This window comes from Octopus sinensis, linkage group LG4 (assembly GCF_006345805.1).
Source record: "Octopus sinensis linkage group LG4, ASM634580v1, whole genome shotgun sequence".
In the NCBI taxonomy this organism is placed as follows: Eukaryota; Metazoa; Mollusca; class Cephalopoda; order Octopoda; family Octopodidae; genus Octopus; species Octopus sinensis.
Window position 1 is genome coordinate 58,364,643 of NC_043000.1, and position 24,476 is coordinate 58,389,118.

Consider the following 24,476-nt stretch of genomic DNA (forward strand, 5'->3'; position numbering starts at 1 on the left):
GAATAAATAATAGCAAAATTTTTTTCAACCTCCTGTTTATATATATATCTCAAATACAAAATGGGACAAGAGTGCAAAACATCCGGACAACAAAATGGGACAACAAAACATCCAGATAGACAATACAAAGAAAACAAGGACAGGTCATTCGAAGTTTTCTTTCCTCAGTCAAGTACCAGATTATAATCGCAATTTCAGCTGATTATATATATATATATATATATATATATATATGTATATATATATTTATATATATAATATATATATATATATATATATATGTATATATATATTTATATATATATATATATTATATATATATATATATGTATATATATATTTATATATATATATATATATATATATACACTCTTTTACTTGTTTCAGTCATTTGACTGCGGCCATGCACTGCCTTTAGTCGACCAAATCGACCCCGGGTCTTATTCTTTGTAAGCCCAGTACTTATTCTATTGGTCTCTTTTGCCGAACCGCTAAGTGATGGGGACGTAAACACACCAGCATCGGTTGTCAAGCAATGCTAGGGGGACAAACACACAAACACATACACGCACATACATATATATATATATATACATATATACGACAGGCTTCTTTCAGTTTCCGTCTACCAAATCCACTCAAAAGGCATTGGTCGGCCCGAGGCTATAGCAGAAGACACTTGCCCAAGATGCCATGCAGTGGGACTGAACCCGGAACCATGTGGTTGGTTAGCAAGCTACTTACCACACAGCCACTCCTGCGCCTATATATTCATATATATTTATATATATATCATCAGTAAATCATAAATCCGAAAGAAAAGCACAGTCTAAGTTATAGAGTAGTAGAGTAATTAGATAAAGATAGTCATGGCCAGTCTATGACTATGAGGTTACCCAGGGTTTCACGTTCATAAAGCACATAGCTTTACAGTGATTCTTCAGACCCTAATGGCCAAAGAGAGGTTATAGGCCACTACGCATTAGGGTCTGAAGAAATGCTGTAAAGCTGAGCATTTTACGGAAGTGAAACCCTGGGTAACCCCATAGACCAGCCATAACTATCTTTATCTAATTAAATATGTGTGTGTATATATATATATATATATATATATTTAAATAATGAGGGAGATAAGTTAATATTAATTTTAATATCAATTTAAAACCAGTAGTCCAGCATACAAAAAATCTGAGAAGTCAGAGAAAATTCTAATATATGTGTATATTGGCAGGGCTTACTGCTAGGAAGTCGGCCGAATGCTAGAAATAGACCATCAACGATCAAACTACAAGGAAATTCTCTAGAGGAAAAAATTCAGCGAACACCAGAACCAAATTTGGCGGGCAGGACAGATGAAAATTTATATAAAAAACAGAATTAAATGCATACCTCGGTTTCGGCCTTTAACTAAAGAATTACTTACGTAATTCAAATGTCCGTGCTTCTTCAGTGCATTGGTTCATTGTAATGTAAACTGAAAAACTAACCCCAGCTTTTCGTGCCAGGACAGACACGTGTTTAGCTTTACCGATTACACTAGGGATAAAATTTCAAATGTCTTGGTTCTGGCGCGCTAATAAATTCCTGAGGCGAAGGGCTGCAGTAAATAATTCACTGCGGTTGGTGCTTATCGTTGATGGTCTATTTCTAGCATTCGGCCGACTTCCATATATATATATATATATTGTGTGTGTATGTGTGAGTGTGTGCGTGTGCGTGTGTGTATGTGTGTGTGAGGCGAGATAAAAAAACAAAAAATATATGTATATGTTAGTGTGTGCGTCTGTGTGTAGGCGTGTGAGGTAGGGCGAAAAATTATATATATATATATATATATATTCTCCCTATATTATATATTCCCTAATATTATTATTATTATAATATATATATATATATTATATATATATATATATATATATATATATGTATAATACTTTATTTAAAAGCAGCAGAAAATTCAACAAAACCTGTTACTCTGAGTTTCACGTTCCCGTTCGTCGGACAGTTTTTGCTCTAGCAAATATGCTTTAAATAAAGCATATTACTCTACCACTGGTATTTGAGTACTCTTTTTTCCACCTTGTTTCACATTTATGTGTTTACTCCGGTATATATATATATATATGTATATATATATATATATATCTATATATATATATAGGTGGATGTATGTATGCATGTATGTATGTGTGTGTGTGTGTGTGCGTATATAATACCTATTGTAAATTTTCATTTTGATTAATTAATAAGTAGTGAAAAATTTTCAAAAGATTTAGAAACATATATAAATCAACCCAACAAGGGACCCTCTATGTGGTCATTCAACTTACTAGAAGGAGCAACCAATTCTATAGTCCAAAATACAGCAAATCTGTATAAAAGATTGAACACTCGCAATTGAGATGCCTTTAATCATAAGCCTATTGGAATGTCTTTAATCATAAGGACTGAATAATGATTCATGAAATTTTTCAGTATCTAAGCACTAACCAAAAAATGTGATTACTATATTGTTATTATTAGTCATCCTAAGACAGATATATATTTTCATTTCCAAATTTGCCAAGAGACTCAAAGCTGTTCAGTATCAGCCACTGAGACCAGCTAATTTTAGTTATATCTATAGAATTAACCAAAAATCTATATCTTGACATTCAGATAGAAGGCATTGAAAAAAAATTATGAAGAATCTTGAAAGAATGATTCATAAACTTAGAAAACAAATATGTACCAAGCTATTTTTGTTGAAACAACATTTCACAATCACTATAACTGTTACATCATACTAAAATTTTGCTAGGAGTCCTAAAGGCTAGTACTTACCTCTAATGTCATGGAATGAATTTATTGAGACTAAATAACATATTTACAAAGTCAGAAAACAGCATAGATCCCATGACTTTAGGTAACATTCTTTCACGCTGAGAGTTGCTGAAGCATGGAACAAACTGCCGGCATCAGTTGTTAGTTGTCGGAGCACTGCATCCTTCAAAACTTCCATGCTTTCTGAGATTCGCCAACATTACACCTGATTTTCTCCCCTCCATACACACACAAGCATGTATCTGACTCATACATTGTTTGCTTTCCAGACATTTGTACATTACTGCATGTACTTTATACGCACTTTCTGACAAGTTGTGGTGCACCTGAGCACTGTATACAATAATTTCATTATTATTATTATTAACAACAATATCAGTTCCTAGATAGTGAATTGTTTTTATTTTAAAAACAAAATTTATCGTATTTTGAATATGTATACCCTGCTTTCTCTTTATTCATATTTTTGATATATACTGTATCGTATCATACCTTTCCACTTACTTCTGGGAAATAATATATTACATATTGGAAAAATTTTTTTTTCCAGGTATTTGGACTGCAAAAGCAACAATCAAGTCTTTCAACATGTGTAGGAGCTGATGGCAAAAGATATTCTAACTCTGAAGAATGGAAAGTGAATGATTGCCAAGTGTGTAAATGCAAGGTAAGTGATATTTTAAATAGATTTATTTGGTGAGGTCTAAATGTGTACCACACTGATTGGTATAAGTCCCATAATCACATAACTTCAGTCAGCACATACAATGGCTTATATATACTGACCAGAGAGTCACAAATTCACCTTCTTTTGTAACAATTGCTTTCTATTCTTTAATACAGAATTTAATTTATATTCCTTTAATTTCTTGCTAATTTCTGTTATTGGGCTGTAACCATGCTGGAGTGCTGATCCTATCTAAAGGTTTTAGTCAAATATACCAATCTCAGAATGTAGTCTGCTCATTTTATGAAATATCTGAGAGTTCATCTATTCAGTTACTTCTCTTAACAGCTATCTATTCTGCTAGGGTGTAAATACAATCAAGAATTTACACTGGAACATGAAAACATGCACACACACACATACACACAGGGAGAGAGAAAGGTATTACCTAGATGACTCAATAAGTAGTGGAGGTAGATGTTCTGACAGCATAAGAGTAAGAACATGGTAGAAAAGTTCAAGGAGCTATTACCTCAAATGATAACAAAAGATTTGTCTCCTGGAGTAATTGCATGATGTTTGTGTACAAAGTGCAATGTTGCATGGTAGTGAAATGTGAACACTGAATGTGAAGAATTTGAACAGATTAGAAAGAAATGAAGAAAAGAAGAAGCATGCACTTTCGGATTTATAACATTAATGTGCATGAATGACAGAAAGCAAATGAGCTGAGAGAAAAGCTGAATATAAAAGGAATTCGATGTAGTAAGCAAGAGGGAAGACAATGCTGGTATGGGCTTATAGTATATTTGGAGGATAGCAGTTGTATAAAGATGGACTGAGTGCTTGAAGTTGATGGAACTATAGAAGAAGGAGACAAGAGGTGAAATGGTGAACACTTATCTAATTAGGCTTTACTAAGTACTGTGATAAGTATTACAAAGTATGTGATAAGAGGTGACACATAGTACTGAAGAAGATCCACTTACCTAAAGAAACATGACAAAATGGATGTAAAACTAGTGGTGATGGAGACCAAGATGTATAATATCTATTGTTGCATCTCTCATCTGCTCTCATTTACTGTTCTCATCTCTTTGTTACCTTCTCTGCTGTTGCTGCACCATGTCATCTGTGTAACAAGGAATGATACCCTATCGCTCTCATTTCCGTCAGTCTCTCTTTCTTAAGATTCTTTTTTTCCCCATCATGCTATTCATTCTGTTTTTCTAGTCAAACTCCTTACTAATGACTAACATGTAGCTCTCCAACATAATTTCTCTTCCATAACTCCCATTTCTCTCTCCCTCTCATTCCATTCACTCTGTTACATCATTGTCTCTCTTCTATCACTCTCTTACACTGGGTTTCTCTCTTTCTCTCTCATCACCCTCATAGTCATGTGACTTTAAATATATGGAGACAATGTTGTTACAAAGCAACCTCTTTAGTACTGGTGCCATTATAAAAAGCATTTAAAACAGTTAGCATCAAAAATGGCATCCAGCCAGAGAAACCATTCCAAAAATGGAACATACGAGTAAGATGTGGTCCCCAAAATAAAAAGTGATCTGGGCCATAATGACCATCAGTCATCATGGTCCAGCTCATACCAGGTTTTCATCTATCAAATTTCACTTGCAATGTACTGGCCAACTAAGAGCTATGGTAGATGTTATTTGCCAAAATTTGATTGAATCTAGAATTGAATCTGAAAGGCATAGCTGTATAGTTAAGAAATTTGCTACCAAAGACCTCTATAATCGATTGTTCTATATTGTAACAATTCCAGTGTACCCCATCACTATACTATATTTACATTTACATATATTACATTGTTACACTCACCAAAAATGTAATGGGTTGACATTAGAATTTAGCTTGACACTGTGGTTTGTTTACTCACTGTTTATCCCTAATACAATATCATACAGGTATTTTGAAAATACCTACAGAATGACGACCATGCACTGCATAGTTACAGGTTGCCCTTTGGCAAGGCATAGCACCTGTTCAGCCACCCTGCCAGGGATATGGCAAAGTCATAGGATTGCAGCATGGTTGATTATGAAGAAGTAGCAGAAGAACTCAATCGAACCAACAGTGCTGCTTTCATTAATGATTGGTGGAGGAATCCTAGAAGATCAACAGTCAGGTTCACCAAGCTCTCTTAAGACAGTAACTGCAATGCATTCACAGGGATAGCATCCAAAGTTGTGTAATCAGCTAATGAAAGATTCATTTTCAAATTCATAATAATAAAATTGAGTCATGGGAGTCTGCATAAACAGAGTGACCAACAATATTATATGCTTTTCAATATCCACTAGTTTCACTGTAGCTTGCTACAGCTATCTGTTTGCTTTCATTACATCACACACACCATAATGTAGCTGAATATTAACCAATATGATATGAAAATTATTAAAAGGTCCATCAATTTGCTTACTGAACCAAAAATTCTCCAAAAGGCCTTTAGGCAATACAAAAAGAAACACTTCATATATATATATAAATAAAATCCTTCAGTGACCCAAAATATAATGTAGAAGATATAATTATCTAAGCCTCAAGAGTCTTTTAGAAGCCAATATTTAGTTCCAGTCTCATTGTATTATGTAAACAATACATAATTTGGATAAGATGCTATCTATCTCAGTTAACTTTCTTAGATAATCTTGCTAATATTAATGACAGACAGATAAACTGAACTTTGTGTAACAAAGTTTACTGCCTGAATGCCCAACTATGAAGTTGCTTGACCGAGACCATATTTCATCATCATCATCGTTTAACGTCCACTTTCCATGCTAGCATGGGTTGGACGATTTTGACTGAGGGCTGGTGAACCAGATGGCTGCACAAGGCTCCAGTCTTGATTTGGCAGAGTTTCTACAGCTGGATGCCCTTCCTAACGCCAACCACTCCGAGAGTGTAGTGGGTGCTTTTTACGTGCCACCGGCACGGGGGCCAGTCAGGCGGTACTGGCAACGACCTCGCTTGAATCTTTTTACAAATGCCACCAGCACAGGTGCCAGTAAGACGACGTTGGTAACAATCATGCTCGAATGGTGCCCTTTTATGTGCCACCGGCACGGAAGCCAGTTGGCTGCTCTGGCAATGATCACACTCAGATGGTGCTCTTGGCACCCTACTAGCATGGTAACGATCACACTCAAATGGTGTCTTTTATGTGCCACAACGATCACACTCGAATGGTGCCTTTTATGTGCCACTGGCACAGAAGCCGGTTAGCCACTCTGTCAACGATCACACTTGTATGGTGCTCTTTGCACCCCGCTAGTATGGATGCCAGTCATCGAATGTGATTTTGATTTCACTTGCCTCAACAGGTCTTCGCAAGCAGAGTTTAGTGTTCAAGGAAGGAAAAGGTACGCATAAGCGGGCTGGTTACGCTCCTGGCATAGGCCACAGGTTATGGTCTCATTTGGCTTGCCGGGTCTTCTCAAACACAGCATATTTCCAAAAGTCTCAACATTAATACTTTACAATAAAAAAAATATAAAGTATAAAATAAAGCAAAAAGCTGGCAAAATCATTAGCATGCTGAACAAAATTCTTAGGGGCATTTTGTCTGTCTTTATGTTTTCAGTTCAAATTCCACTGAGGTTAATAAAATAAGTACCAGTTGAACACTGGAGTTGATTTAATCATCTTAGCCCTTCTCCCAAACCTGCTGGCCTTGTGACAAAAAATTTGAAACCAATAAAAATTAAAAATATCTAAAAAAAACCCAAACCTTTAAAGTCTAAGACATTAGGATTTGATGGCTAGACCCGATTTTTAAATGTAATGCCAGTATATCAAAGTAGTAGATGATAATACAATCAGCCATACCATTAAAATCATTGTTCCAACACGGCCATGTGACTGAAACCATGTAAAAGAATCACCAATTCAAATTCAATCTTGTATTTTACATCAATAAAAATAAGTATTTTGGTGTTTGGTATCAATTCTATTCCACTGGTATAATTATTTTTGAAATCTATTTACAGAATGGCCAAGTGGAATGTGAGAAAGAAATATGTCCACCAGCAACTTGCAGCAATCCTAAAACAGTTCCAGGTGTTTGCTGTCAAATGTGTTAAGAATCAGCAAAACTTTCTTGATTAAAAAACAAGCTTTGGAGGATAGACAATTCTTCACATTTCTTTCACAGCTCTAGCAATGAAATTGACAAAAATATTTTTCACAAAATTCATCTGTGTATATATTCTTTTATTTTTATTTTTAATGATTTCAGAAAGAGTGGCCATATTGAGGCACAGCCTTAAAAAGTTTTAGATATCGACCCCTCAGTACTTTTTTTGGCTCTTATTTCATTTTTCCTTCTAAGATATGAATAGGCAAAAATGAATGTTGATGTATAGGGAGATAACTTAACTGCACATTAATAACAGGGTATCCCTGTTTGAATCTACTAGCTTGACCCAATTCACTTACATGCACATACATACTTATATAGTGCAATTTGAATTTAAATTACATCATAAATAACCACTGTTTTGAATTCCATGTGTATTCCTGTATAGCTGAAGGAAAACCATGAAGTAGACTCATGTTACAGTCCATTTATCATTTGGTTACAATCCACAGTTGGGTATTCCCAGAGTAGATATACGAAACAAAGCAAAATAACAGGAGAGTTTGTTTGTAAAATATTTAGTTACATCATCTTACACATATTTCATTAATAAAAAATTATTATGAGTTATATAATGTAAATTATATAACCTAATTGCATTGTCAAATCTTCAGAGAAGCATAACTCTCATTTGTAAATTCATATTTGCATATTGAATTAGTGTTGCCACCTCTGTTACTGAAACAACTGTTTATGTCATTGCTTATATATCTGCCTCAAAAACACATCTAGTTGTCTCTATACTGCTTAAGTGATAACTCTGTCACATAGATTGCTGCTTTGTTTAATCTGCTTCAAAAACAGCTGTTTGTCATTCTAAAAACCAAAATAAATAGTATCTTACTTGGAAACAAAGGGCTACAAGCCATTACATGCTCCCTATTTTCTCAGTATGTGTGATACAAAACTTGTACACTAGTCTAACTCAAACTTTTTAGTTATGATCTTTAAATATAAATATGTATATATGCATATATGTGTGTACATATATTATTTGCAGATATGTCTGTGTATATCTATGTATGGTGCATGCATGCATAGATTTAATCACAGCCTTATAACCAAAGTCATACACACAAGTGCACTAAAATATTTCTTGTGGACCACCGTAAAAATTTAAGAGAAGTAAAAATGCAAAACCTTACTGACATGTCTAATTACTTTGGAAGAGTTCTGAGTTTAATATTTTGTTTTCACTCATTAATTTGCACCTCACTCTAATCAAAAAGTAAGCATTATAAATTTTATTATCATTGTTGTTGCTAGCAGAATCATCCTTTTGGAGTCAATAAAAGAAGTACCAATGAAGTACTGGGGTTGATGTAATTCAAAACTGCAGGCCTTGTGCCAAAATTAGAAAAGAGTTAAGAATCTGTCAAGTGCTACTGTTTTTAGTTATATCCCTTTACAGGTTGGTTTTCCCTTTCATCTATCTGGGGTTGATAAAATAAGCACCATTACCTGAATTACCAGTCAAGAACTGGGGTACAATATTGACAACTGTAGTCTACCCAACAATTGTGGTTATGTACTAATGTTGGAGATCCATTATTGTTATAATTATTTTCTAATTGCTATATTGATGTCATGACCATATCAGCTTATTATTTATATGGTTAAACTCGTTATGTATTTTCAATGATGTATGAAAGTTCACACATTATCATTATGCCATCATTCCTACAGTAACAGAATGGTATTTAGCTGTTCTCATTCCTTTCGTTATTTTTGATATATATGCTGTTCTCATTAATATTAATATAGTGGGTACCTTTGATGTATTAGATTCCTGGAAAAACAAGTTTATATCTCATTTTCAATTTCCAGTTGTTTTTATATATTAGTAATGGTCTGGGGGAAAATCATAATCTTCAGAATTAACTTTCTCATATAAATCTGAGGCTATAATTGCCTATGTGTTAAGACACCATTATTGATGTTAACAAACTATCATTTTTTTGGCTCTTATTGTTTGCGTCCAGAAATATTTTTGTAGAAAGAAACTTCAAAAAGGTTTGATTAATTTCCTTCCTACAGAAATAATTTTTTATTTATTTATTTAGGTAAATCTTGAAATCAATATAAATTTCCTTCATTTTGCTAAAAGATTTGGTAAATAAACTGCAATTTAAATATATGGTGGTTCTTGTAGGATGTAGTTGACTTTGAATTTCATACATTTATCTCCAAACTATTTCATTATATAGTAATTCTTTTTGAAAGATTTCCCTCCAAATTCTTTCTTTTATTGAAATGTCATGATTTTTTATATCCTTTTACTTCAGAACTTATATATATATATATATATATATATATATATATATATATAGCAAGGTTTTTAAAGTATACATCTTGTGAAGACTTTCAAAATTTTAAAAGGTCATACGTAAATTTAAATCCAAAAAGTGAAAGTTTTTTAATGCTGTTTTAATAAATGTCAAAAGCTGTGGAGATAAGCAAATAGCAAACTAAGCTTGTGAGCTGATTGTGATACTTGGTTGAAACTATGTCAGTTTCATTTTTTTTTTCTACATTATTAGTCTTTGAAGCAAGAATTAATGTCATAACTTCTCATTTCTCTTTGTGGTGTGAACCTGAAGATTTTTGCCTATATAAACAGTCACTTTATTAAATAAGAATTCACTGTATTAATAACCAATTAAATATTTGATTCAACAATGACATTATCACTTATCTTCACCTTGTATACACATTTCACTGAACTCTGAACTGCACATGACTGCATTTCAAATAGCATTGTTTGGGGCCAGAAAACATGAACTAAGCACTCTTCTGTGTGAGAGAAAGTTTAGCTTCATTTCAAAAATAACTTTTTGTCAAAAAACTGTTTGTTCCATGTGCATTTTATCAATTTTCAAGCTCCACTGTGGTTAATACCTCAATCAGGAAATTAGAATTCAATAATATTATTTAATAATAATTTATTACTTCTTAACCCTTTAGCATTTAAACTGGCCATATCCAGCCTAAATATTCTATATCTTTTAAATTCAAACTGGCCAGATCCAGCTGCTTATTCTAAAAATAATCACATCAATGGAATCTCAAAGCTCTGACATGATGCATGATTAATTCAAAACGATGTGAATAAATAAGCAGTGCATGTGACAGAGTAATCTCAATGTTATAAGGTTAATGATTTAATTAGAAAAAGAGGGCTTGAAATTTGGTAAAAATAATTAGTGATATTTTAGTGTCATCTGTACACAATAATCTTAAGTGATATCAGTTGTGCAGTAGTGGAATTATCACACTTTCATTAATGATGTGAGTCCTATAAAACCTTTAAATTTAGAAGCAAATACCAATTGAAGAAATTTTTGTCAATAGGAGCAACAGCAGGGCAACACCACCTTTATATGGAAAAGATGATGGCATATCTCAAAATATTTTTTCGATGCTAGTTGTGCAGTTTTTAAGTTTCAGAGACTATTGGAACTCGAAATCAACTCCAAGACTAGAAACTGATGCCCAGTAATCAATTTCTTGTCAATATGAAACACCTAGTTGGGCAGGTGAAAGTGATACAACAGCAATAGGTAAAAACAACATTCATAGTATATACCAACGACTATTATATCAGATCAGCAAATTTCATCTAAAGCAATTGTTAGGTTTTTATGATTTTTGTACTGGACAAACTACATTTCATTAAAATCACTAGTTTCTTCAGGACTGGGAAATTTATGTAGAGAAAGTACAACAGGACTTTAGGATTTACAGGTGATTTTGTTTGGATTGGTTAAAGATATTTAATAAATATTAAATACAATAAAAAAGGGAACAAACAGTTGCAGGTTTTTCTTTTTTTCTGTTTTATGGTAAATAAACGTAAAATCATTGAAATAATATAATGATCATACATGAATATAGAAAACATTTTATTACAACAAATTTAGTTTTGAGATCTTTGAAGTTTTGATGTAGTGGAAATTTGGCCAATGAGAATTCAGCATTTGAGTTACATGACTAAGTGTGAAAGATTTGTTTCTTAGAAAAATTTAACAAAATTCAAGTTTTGAGAATTTAATAAGGCTTAGTGCAGCTTCAAATTCTTCCCGAAATCCATTGGCTGGTTCATAACTGTGATCAACACATGCTTCAAGAAACACACTTTCTTCCCTGATAATGAGAAGAATAAAGTTTTTTATTTTTGAAACAGTTTACCAAGAAATAAGTTTTAATTTTTCAAGTTTTAGATATTGTAATGATATAATATTACATATTACAGATGTTGTACCAAGGGTAGTTGAAGAGGATTTCAGTTGAGGAATTAATAGGGTGCCAGACAACTGTTAATAATTGGCTTTTAACATTGCATCATTAGCTTTGCTTTGTCTATGGTCCATAAGTAGCTCTCACTAGTTCAGTTCATCCATCCATCCATCTATCTTCCTTGCCCCCTATTCTTAGAAGAGTCGTGGGGGTAGTATCCTCAGGTACCTCCTCCATAGGGTCTCACCAAAAGTAACTGTCATTAGACTTTCCTAATGGATTCCAAGCATGACCAACTGAGACTATGGATATTATCTAACCATCTTATTCTTGATTTACCTCCTAGCTCTTCGGCTCAGCTTGAAGAATCCATGTTATGATGATTCTTCCCTGTGACATTCTAATCACGCATCTATAGTACCAGAGCTATGCACTCTGTAAATAGATACCATGAAAGCTCTCCACTATATAAATTGAGGAAGTAGTGCATAAATAATGAGACATTGCTTAGTTTGTAAAGAGATAAAGGGATGTACTCCACTAGGTTGACTAGCTCCCCAACATGATGATAATAGACATCCTAATTAACATCTAGACAAATCCAGTGGGTTATGAGACTTATAATGAAATAAACATTGTGTTAATAGTTTGTTCTATGCATACACTCATTTCTTGTAAGAATGAAGTAACTAGGTTGATTCCAAAGGTTGTGCTTAAATTTTTTTTACCAATTTTCTCCACCATGAAATACAATGTTACAATGGTTAATTTCAAAAAAGTGTTATACAATATTTAGACAATTAAATCAAGTTTTGAATTGTGCTTATTAGTCAAGTGGCTTGACCTGAGAATGTGTGTTGAAACAATAATGTAGAAAGTCATGATAACCTTCTAAAACACAAATATTTTGTTATATTCACTTTCATTGTATTAGGTGGTAATATATATTATAGTAAACAAAGGACAATTCATTCATCCATATATATATATATATATATATATCATATATATACTATGAAGGTGTATGGCTCAGTGGTTAGAGTGTCGGGCTCACAACCATGAGGTAATGAGTTCAATTCCCAAACTGGGCTGTGTGTTTGTTCTTGAGCAAGACATTTTATTTCATATTGCTCCAGTTCACTCTGCTGTAGAAATGAGTTGTGATGTCACTGGTGCCAAGCTGTATCAACCTTTGACTTTCCCTTGGATAACACCAGTGGTGTGGAGAGGGGAAGCTGGTATTCCATAAACAACCTTGCCCAGGCTTGTGCCTCAAAGAGTAACTTTATAGGTGCAATCCCATGGTCGTTCATAACCGAAGAGGGTCTTTTTTATAATATAAAGCAGGCATGGTCGACTATTTTTGAGTAGGGGGCTGCATGAGACATGGCTCATCATTAGGCAGGCTACAATATTTTTAACAGGTCAATGATTGCCTAAATTTTATTCACTGACTCAAAGAAAGTTTTGTAAAAAGACTGGCATGGTGAATATGTTGGCAAATAAGCTAAACAAGTATAAATCAGTAATCTTCCTAACTTTGTAAGAGTTCACACTATATTGAATTTATTACTATCGAGAAAACAAATATCTGTTGTAAGACTTTTGCATATATAGTACAGAAATATGTTATTATTTTCATTTAAAAAAAAAGCAAAGAAAACTTATATTAGATTTTTTTTATTCAAAATATAATAAAAGACCAACTAATGTCTATACAAAATGAAGAACAGAATTGAGAATACATTTCTCAGTACTTAGAATATTTCTCCAACTTCTTTTCCCTTCAATGTAACAATACATCATACATAATTCTGGAGCAAAATACATAGACTATAATCTAATGCATCTCAGAAACTCCAAAAAAATCTTAAGTTGCTGTTGTTTAATCAATCCCATCCTATATAGCATAATACCATATCAGGAGAAATATTACTATATCATCTAAACCAGTGGTTCTCAATTATATGATCCATATAAGATTTTGTTGTTAAAATTTATGTGCAATGAACTAGTTATATTTTTACAATGCACAAAATATTCAAATATTTTTAATGCAATTCCAAATAATATTTAATCCTAAAAATATAAGAGTTTTTAGACACTGAATGGCTATGAGGGTCCCAACCCTAACTAGAATAAGAACCAAAGGGAACCATAGGCAAAAAATGGTTGAGAACCACTGATCTAAACTATTCTCAAGAATAGGTGAACTGAAACAATGAAGAATTAAGTGCATGGATTAAATACAAAACAAAGTACTCATACTTGAAACTTGTTTTGCTAGTTGTCCTTTCTGTCACTCATTTTAAATATCACCACCTAACTTTGGTGTGTTTTTAGCAGAGTCCACTTTGTTGAAAGCATCTGGACCAGGTTTTCAGTCTGAGGATGACTCAATATGTTGAAGAGTTGTTTCTTACTGCAGTAACCTTTAAATCATAATTGACATTCAAACACATACAACAGTAGTCTCAGAGGTTCTCAAAATGTGATGGCTGCTGCTTTTTTTTTCCTTTCAGAATAACTCCTATAGAGATCAATACCATGTCCACTCTGCAATTCTACTTATATAGAAACACTGAGCGAGTATACCCATTCTTAAAAGACAAAATTTGGAAGCTGAAATAGCTATTGCCACTAATCATAATGCCACTGATAATGACACAATAAATGCTGTTGCAATTGGGCAATGTAAATCTTCCTTTAATTTTAAACCTAATTTTAAAATTGAATTGACTGAATAAGACTGAAAGAACAAGATCAGCAGGTTGAACCACCCAAAGAAAAATATAACAATTTCATGATGGGTGAAAAATTACATGTAAGAAAAACAAAAAATACTATTTACCGATCTAGTTGCCTATTGTTCAATGACTTCAGGCTGTGTGAGGATTTATTGTTGTTTTGGCTGTCTTTTGATTTTGTAGTCCATCTGAATATGCATGGAATTGCTCCTTTGCGTAGATCTCGTCTCCCAGTCAAAGTTCGCTTAAAATCGTCGGGTCTAAAATGTGCACTACACACTTTGGTGTGCTTTCTGATCTAGAAAATTGCAATAAGTTAAGAGAAAAACAAATACTATGGAAATATTTTTTAAAAATTACACAGACAACTTGAAAATAAATAGACACTATCCTTTTCAAAATATTTATTTCTAGAAAATAATGTCATTTGAGCCATTTAAATACTTGATCTAGCATTTAGTAGACATGCCCTGTGCATAATACATTAACAAGTTTGAAGCACCAGGTTGGGTCAGCACAGATAAAATGGTTAAATGAGGACATCTATTTACTTTTGAGATATCTGTGTATGCAAGATGTCAACAATTGTATGTATGAATTGTTGAAGCATGATTTCACAAACAAGACATAATAACATATATAAACTACTGCATATGATTACTTATAAACTATGTATATAAAGGTTCCTAATTTAGGTATAAGGCCAAAAATTCTTGAGGGGAAATAGGGATTAGTTGATTCCATCAACACCAGTACTTACTAGTACTTTATTTTGTCAACCCCAGAGGGATTAAAACCAAAAGTGATCTTGGTTGGAAATGTCTCTAGTTTCTCTGGTAGTGGCTCAAGAGTCAGTATGTTTCTTGAGGATAAGAAGGGACACCATTGCTGGACCCTGCACATGATGCTGAATGGTTGATAGGTGGCTGTTCACCTTAACCACTGAGCAGATGTTATTGCCAATCACAAAAAATGGGACTTAAATCAGCTGATGTAAGGATAACCACCAAGTATTAGACATCGATCTTATTGAAAGCTTTCAATCTAAGTTGATCAGGGCACCCCCCCCCCCCATTGACCTCGCATAAGAGATTTCTTACCCTACCTCTCTATGATGTATTGCACAAGGTGGAGGCTGTAGTGAATAAGTAAGGATGATATATGTTTATACATCACCAATCAGACCATCAATGATAACTTTTTAGCAAAAATCTTGAAATCTGAGTTTAATAGAATTGTGGGCAAAAAATTATCAATGTGATCCCATTTGCTTGGGTTCTTTTTTAGTACCATTCCTTAATTCACAGAACTGAGCATTCTTCTATTTTGCTGTTAGTTGCAATCAATGTCTGTCAAGAGGTCTTCAAACAAATCTGGCATCCAAAGTAAAGCTCACATGGCAGACCATCCAGGCGTGGCAATTTTTTTCCTGTATAGCCAACCATCACTTCTTGTATTTCTTAAGCTGTCATTAGCTTTTTGCAACACTCTACCTCTCTGGCTGTGAGTTGTGGTAGGCCATTGAAGTAGACACAAAAATTCATCCTGTGATCTGGCCTTCCATCCATCCCAAACAATCAAGAAAAGCATCATTGAAAATCCATACACAACTATTTGGGATCAAGTAACATATATCCACCATGGTCTGCCAAAAACCGAATTGTGTCTTTGTCTTCATTTTGCATTTCTGCCACTATAAGTCTCATTAAACTGCTTTTGTCTCCTCATGACTTAGAGATTTGTCTGAAGACCTCTTGACAGACAATATAGCCTTTGTGCTTCGTGTTCATGAATTGATCAAAGCCAATCAATCTCACCACAGGCATGTCAGTTGCCTTTCTTATGCAGTTTCTAAGTTACCCTCTATTCTAGTTTTCTCTATCACTACTTCCTTACTAAAGTTAATCAATTCTGTTTTTAATTACTCTTTTCAAGGTAAACCACTAATTGTTAACAATTTTCCCTGTCAACACCCACTTAACTGATTTGCTGATCTGCTCTCTGTAAGCATTGTGTGCTGAGAGTGATGCATTCAGTTTCCAGTGACTAGATCTCTGCTTACAAAGCCTATCCAAGTCAACTGTACAGAGCACAAATTTGTGATCTGTGTAGCTGGTTTTAAATTGTGGACAACCTATGCTATCCTTATCTACTAGTCAGCCGAAATACTCTTTCAAGAAACACTACTGAATACTCTATCTAGAAATAATGTGGATAACCTGATGCAGTTTGTCCATGACCACATTGGCACATCTGAGAAATCCAGTCAGTAACTGATAGGTAGTTGGAAATGTCCGAGCAGGTTTGTAAGGCTTTAACACCCACCACTTCAATCAGCTAGTTCCACAGAGCCCAAGTCCCACGAGACCAAGGAGTGAGATGTCTCCAGGAGACACTGTAGATACCTACAGAAATCTGGATACCTGACTGCTGTTGATCCATAGATGGTTACTTATCTGAAGCTATGACCTTCACTGTTGTTCATGTCTAGTGCTACCAATTTCCCTTCTGGGTCCAAGATGGTTCAAAGCAAGACAACAACTTCACCTCCCACTCATGGTTGACTTGGAGGTAAGTTCTTTGTTTTTACACACAAATTTCCTTTCTATTACCAATCACTTTACAGTATATATTGGGTGCATTCTATAATGCTGCCACAAGTAGTAGGAATAAAGAATTTTTCATATACTTGTCTCAGTGAGGTTTGTGAAATCTATGTCACCTCTTCTTCCTTATTCTTGGCATGGCTTTCACTGTTGGATGCCTTCCCTACCATAACCCACCATGGATTGAATTGACTTTTATCTTGCCATCAGCAATAAAGAAGCTGTCTGCAGCAGGACCAAAAAGTCTTCTCATCTCTGTATCTGCTTTTATTCAAACATAAAGATATTCTTTCCAGCTCTAGGCCCAAGGCCCGAAATTTTTGGGGAGCGTGCCAGTCGATTAGATCGACCCCTGTACGCAACTGGTACTTAATTTATCGACCCCAAAAGGATGAAAGGCAAAGTCGACCTTTGCTAAGCATTTCGTGCTAACGTTTCCGCCAGCTCGCAGCCTTTCTATTATAAAAATATTATCAGATTCATGTTTATTAACTTTTCATTTTTTCTTTTGTTTTATTGAGGGTTTAACAATTTTTTTAGTTGGGGGAGATAACCCAATGTTTTAATGGGAGGTGAGCCCTACAGGCAATATCAGAAATATCAGAGAGATGTACTAGCTGGATGGCGTCGAAGGAACAAAAACGACCTCCACACCGTTTGAAGGCAAATATTTTTTCTTTATTTTAACGTTAAGGGAAGTAACTCTGAATAATAATATGCACTGCTACCATGAGAACCAACATTATTTCTTCTTTATGAACAAGTTCGAAAGTTGTCAACAGAGAGAGGTTACAATTAGATGGAATCTCCAAGCGGTTTAAACGCACAAGTCTCCGACATCCAAGTGGCTAAAATGTGTCAGCAGAAGGGGACACAGGAGTCATGACCTGGATGCAGCTTGGTGTAAGAAGTTAAGGGTCGAATTACTTGCCTGCGTTGGGCTTTCTTCTCTGAAGACCTGCTGTTCAACTCTGTTGAGAGTTTCCTACCCGTGCCACCACCAAAAGGACGAGAATTTTGAATTAAATTATGCCCAGTAATTTATCAATCAGATGAAGCGTCAAGGTAAAAAATGTAATACCCAACACCAATGTAGGACTATGGCCTGTTGGTCCTGAAGTTCCCATCTATTTGTTTTTAGGCAAATCTACCATTCATCGCTGGCTTGCCAGCCCTGCTGCGACTTCACCACATTACTCATCTTTGTGAGCTGAGTGGGCTAGAGCAACATGCATTAAAGAGTTTTTCTCAAGAAACACAACGCATTGCCCAGTCCAAGTATTTGAACCATAATAATCTTACCAACACCCTAACTGCTAATCCAGGCACCTCCACCAAACGTCAAGGTATTTAATTAGAATTTGACTATATGTCAACAAACATGAAAATAAAAAAAAATAGTTCCAGTTTCATGCAAAAATTCATCATTTCAGAAAAATAAAAGTTAATTAGAAAATAAAAAATTAAATCACATATGACAATGAATAGGGAATATATTGACAAATGACATGATGATGTACAGTCTACCTGGGGCAACTAATGAATACATAAAAACAACACGTCCTACAGAAAACATTTGGTGGGTTTTAGTTGTTTATATAATAGGCCTTGCAATACAATAATCTTTAATGGGTTTACTTTTCAGAGCACCAATGGAAGAAGTGGACCACAAGGGGGTCTGTGTTGAAAAATAAACCTCATTTGGTCATATTCCATTGGTCAGCCAATGAACTTTTCAGCTGACCCTTGTAAAGAATAATTTATTGAACAACTGCTGACACAATAAAGCAATCAATGATATTTCAGAATTATGCTACATAATAAGAAACTACTAAAACATCTCAAATAGTGCACCCATGTATGTCTTTAAAAATATTCATCACACATCATCTCTGTCATCCTAATTTTAATATACAATTTTCAATGCTAGCTTGGGTTTAATGGGACAGATCTACTGTACTGAATAAGAGTGCAACTATGGCTCTGTAATTAAGGTTGCTTTGTAATCATTTAGATCCAAGTTCAATCTCACTGTGTATCACATTGACCAAGTACTGTCTACCATAACTTCAGACTGGTCAATATCTTGTGAGTAGAATTTGGTAAACAGAAACTATGTAAGCCATTATTGATTCTTCTCAATCCTAACTTATCTTGTCTATGAGATCTGAAGTTTGATCTCACTACTGCTTTCCATGTCTTTCTTTACTTCAAGTACTTTTCACTGTTAGCTCATTGCACCTCTTTTCCCAACAGATATAAAGATATGCCAGTACTATTTTTTCCCCTTAATATCCAGTTATACATCCTGCTCACCTAGCATTCAGTCTACCTCTCATAGAAGTTCCTGTTGTCTGTTTAACAGACTATATTCAACCTGTTTCTCTCTAATCCCCAAAGATCTTCCATGCCCAGTTACACGTCTGCCCACCATGCAGCATTATATTTCTTACAACTGATTCATAGTCACAGTCCATATCCATAAAGGGCAAACATGCTCTCATTAACAATTGTCAACTTCTTATCATCAAACACTGAGTCCTTTTCTCTGCTGGTATTCTTCATTATGCCTCATCTTCCAGACTGAACCGAATATACTTCCGAATGCTTTAACATTAATGTTATGCTGTTCCATTGTCAGAGCTGGGTTAAGCAATAAACAAAATAAGCAATATGCTTAGGACACCAGGGAAAGGAACACTATAAAGTATTTTTGAGGGCCAGATTGCAAATGACAATAATTTTTTTAAATTGTACACAATTAGTATTTTCCTGTCTGTTGTCCTAGTTATAATTAAATAATTTGCATACATATAATTTGTGTAGTCATGGCTGTGTGGTAAGATGCTTACTTCCCAATCACATTGTTCCAAGTTCAGTCCCACTGTGTGGCACCTTGGGCAAGTACCTTCTACTACAGGTATGTTTAAGAACGGTTTTCTTAGGAAATGGTAGTACAATATATTCATAAAGTGAATGGATTTGGCAGAGATCATCATCATTTAATATCCGCTTTCCATGCTGGCATGGGTTGGACGGTTTGACTGAGGACTGGTAAGCTAGAGGCAGCACCAGGCTCAATCTGATCTGGCTAAGTTTCTACAGCTGGATGCCCTTCCTAACGCTAACCACTTCGAGTGTGTAGTGGGTGCTTTTACGTGCCACTGGCACGAGGGACAGTCAGGCGGTTCTGGCAATGACCACGCTCAAATGGTGTTTTTACATGCTACCTGCACGGGAGCCAATCTGGTGACACTGGCAACGACCATACTCGAATGTTGTTTTTCACATGTCACCGGCAACGATCACGCTCGAATGGTGCTTTTCATGTGTCACTGGCAACAATCATGCTCGGATGTGCTTTTAACGTCCCACTGGCACAAAAGAAGCCCATTGTATATGTACATATATGTGTGTGTTTATGTGTCTGTATTTGTCCTCCCGCCATTACTTGATAACTGATACTGATGTGTTTAAGTCCTTGTAACTTAGTGGTTCAGCAAAAGAGACTGATAGAATAAGTACTAGGCTCACAAAGAATAAGTGCTGGGATCAATTTCTTTAACTAAATCTCTTTAAGGTTTAAAGTTGACTGTGGCAGAATTTGAACTCAAAACATAAAACTGGAAGAAATGCCACTAGATCATCTGATGCTCAAATGATTCTGCCCAGCTCTAATTTTGGCACAAGGCCAGTAATTTTTTTTTGGGGCGGGTGAAGTCAATTACATTGACTCCAATACTTGACTGGAACTTATTTTATTGACTCATAAGTGATAAAAGGCAAAGTTGATCCTGGCAGAATTTGAACTTAGAACATAACGAGTCAGAAGAAATACTACTAGGCATTTTGTTCAACACTAATGATTCTGCCAATTTGTTGCTTTAATTAGCATTGCCATACCTGAACAGTCAAAATTTAAGGTACGTCCACTGACAATTACCATGCTCCTCTGTGACTCTACCCAACATACCTTTGATGTTAGATATATAATTTTTGTAAGTAATAGAGGTGGAGATTCCAGACTTTCGGAGAATTTTTAAAATTCTTCCCAGATTCAAATTTTGACATCTGAATTCAAAACATATCCTGGAAACTATAGACGCATCACAACCCTAGCCTTAATAATACTAATACTAATAATAATAATTCAAATTTTGGCATAAGGCCAGAAATTTGGAGGAGGGGCAAGTCAAGTTATATCAACCTGAGTTCCCAACTGGTACTTATTTTATCGACTCTGAAAGAATTCATTTCAGTCAATCTCAGTAGAATTTGAACTCAGAATGTAGTTGGAAGAAATACAGCTAAGTAATTTTTCCAGTGCAGTAACATTTCTGCCAACTCATCACAATAATAATAATGGTTTGAAATTCTGACACAAGGCCAACAATTTCAGTCGGGGTGAGAAGTCATTACATCGACTCCAGTGCTCAACTGGTACTTATTTTATTAACCCTGAAAGGATGAAAGGCAAAGTTGACCTTGGCGCAATTTGAATTCAAAATGTAAAGATGGACGAAATGCTGCTCAGAATTTTTTCTGGCACGGTAAGAATTCTGCCAGCTAGCCACAATAATAATAGTAATAATAATCCTTTCCTCTATAGGCACTAAGTCTGGATTTTTGTGGGGAGGGGGACAATCGATCACATCAACCCCAGTACTTGACTGGTACTTAAAGGATGAAGGGCAAAGTCAACCTCAGCAGGATTTGAACTCAGAACATAGTGAAAGGCGAAATACCACTAAGCATTTTGTCCAGCATGCTAACAATTCTACCAGCTTGCTGCTTTGATAATGATAATAATAATAATGATAATAATAATAATCCTTTCTACCATAGACACAAAACCTGAAATTTTGCAGGAGGGGACTCGTCGATTACATTGACCCCAGTGTTTCACTGGTACTTAATTTATCGACCCTGAGAGGATGAAATGCAAAGTCGACCTCGGTGGAATTTGAACTCAGAATGTAAAGACAAATGAAATGCCGCTAAGCAATTTGTCTGGCATGCTAACAATTCTACCAGCTCACCGCTTTCAATAATAATAATAATAATGGTTTCAAATTTTGCCGCAAGGGCAGCAATTTCGGGGGTGGGGTGAGTCGATTACATCGACCCCACTGTTCAACTGCTACTTATTTTATTGAGCCCAAAAGGATGAAAGGCAAAGTTGACATCGGTGGAATTTGAACTCAGAACGTAATGACAGACGATATGCTACTAAGCATTTTGCCTGGCATGCTAATGATTCTGCCACCTCACTGCCTTAATAATGATAATAATAATCCTTTCTGGTAAAGGCACAAGGCCTGAAATTTTGAGGGCAGAAACTAGTCGATTAAATCAATCCCGGTGTTTCACTGACACTAAGTTTATCGACCCCAAAGGATGAAAGGCAAAGTCGACCTCGGCGGAATTTGAACTCAAAACGTAAAGACGGACGAAAAGCCGCTAAGCATTTTGCCAGGCGCGCTAACGATTCTGCCAGATAACAGCCTTCAATAATAATAATAATCTTTTCTACTCTAGGCATAAAGGCCAAAATTTTGGGGGAGGGGGCCAATCGATTAGATCAACCCAGAATGCAACTGGTACTTAATTTATCGACCCCGAAAGGATGAAAGACAAAGTCGACCTCGGCGGAAAAGACGGACGAACAGCCGCTAAGCATTTTTGCCCGGCGTGCTACGATTCTGCCAGCTAACAGCCTTCAATAATAATAATCACGAGAAGAAAAAGAAGAAGAAGAAGAATCATTATTATTATTTTCTTAACCACTAACGGTTAACAAAAACATAACAATTTGTTAATTAAATACCAATCCACATTAAGAACTTCGTGTGCTATTTGGCTGAGGGTTGAAATCGAGCAGTGGATTTCACTGGATTAAATTTTACAGCTAACAACCAATTCATTCATTATAGCAACAACAACGATAAAAGCTGTTAACGGCCTTAGAGTATTTTTCAAAGAGAGACCCCCGCTAGATTCCACTTTAAAAAACACTCGTGTAAAGTGCACTGCAGCATCATTAACAAGTCCCTTCTCTGTCTTATCAGTAATTCAACAACTGGTGTTTACATGTGATACAAGCCAACGAAGGATCCTCAACACAGTTGCTCGACCTGCTAGAAATAGCAACTGCATACGCTTTATCAAACTGCAATTTTTTTTAAAGCAACAGCGTATAGGACAGTGTAGTTTCTGGTAGCCAAAATGTCGTGATGGTCACGACTGGAATATCTTTAATCATAGATCTGTTCAATCGGGGTTGACTGAGGTTAAACGACTACAAGTGATACGCCCACCTAACCTTCAAAAGAATAAATGAAATTTATAGATTTCATGGTCTGAAATAATTGTTTATATTTCTGATTGGCAGAACGAAACATTGTATATTGAATAGGAAGTGCATGGTTTTGTGCGTGCGTGTGTTTAGATGTCAGATTGAAAATAACTTTTCAGAAAGGTAAAAATTAAAACCTACAAAAGCAATCTGTTACGAAAAAATAAGAAAAACAGATAAACTTATTTTAATTATAGAATTTTGATGATTTTTTTTTCTCTCGCCACATTTTGGGAGTGCAACAGTGTTTTTCTTATTCGAAGTCGAATGAAAGATAAAGTTCTTTAATAAACTAATAACAGCTCTTACAAGGAGCGGTGAAAAGGTAGTACTAAGATAGTAATTTCAACAAAATAAACTGTGCCGTAATTATCTTATTTTCAGTTTTATTATAATTATTTACTTATTTATTTTCTAGTTAAATCGCTTGCAAAGAAGTAAACGATGTACTTAGAATAATTTATAGATTTTTTTCCATACTAAAAGGGAACACCATTACACATGCACAGTATTGTTTATAATAACATATAAGCAGGTCTTACTCGGAAGAGAGGTCCTTCGTCTCTTTTTATTTTACTCGTCCACTCTTTGCGAAGTTTTTCATCTTTTGGGAAACTGTGGAAGGAAAGTATTTTATCTTGGTCGTAGCGTGCATCGTTTTTACACATAGGTACACAACAATGATGAGCCATGTTCGCTTGCTTCAGCGGCCTCGATTTCATCATTGACACTTGCACGGAAAACTACGGACTTTTACGGATATAACAGGTATAAGAGTTTTCAAGATATCATTACGGAACAGAAATTCATTCATTATATTTTGTTTTGTTTGTCTTTTTTCTTTAAATTTCTTTTTTAATCTGTCCTTAATAGA

General features: G+C 35.0%; 2 protein-coding genes across 2 annotated transcripts in view; one reads left to right on the top strand and one right to left on the bottom strand.

The window, feature by feature from the left end:
* The window catches only part of LOC115210405 (peroxidasin), a 144,217-nt gene extending 135,890 nt beyond the window's left edge, over positions 1 to 8,327 (top strand). The window contains exons 21-22 of the mRNA XM_029779001.2: positions 3,374 to 3,490; positions 7,510 to 8,327. Coding sequence (XP_029634861.1) covers positions 3,374 to 3,490; positions 7,510 to 7,602 — 210 coding nt within the window. The 3' untranslated portion in view covers positions 7,603 to 8,327. The remainder of the gene's footprint in view (positions 1 to 3,373; positions 3,491 to 7,509) is intronic.
* A 2,525-nt stretch (positions 8,328 to 10,852) lies between these two features.
* LOC115210812 (THAP domain-containing protein 2) lies at positions 10,853 to 24,339 on the bottom strand. The gene is made up of 3 exons (XM_029779557.2): positions 24,145 to 24,339; positions 14,746 to 14,939; positions 10,853 to 11,801 (listed from the first exon to the last, which is right to left on the bottom strand). The coding sequence occupies exons 1-3, from the start codon at positions 24,325 to 24,327 to the stop codon at positions 11,681 to 11,683; spliced, it is 498 nt and encodes a 165-aa protein (XP_029635417.2). The 5' UTR covers positions 24,328 to 24,339; the 3' UTR covers positions 10,853 to 11,680.
* Positions 24,340 to 24,476: the final 137 nt, after the last annotated feature.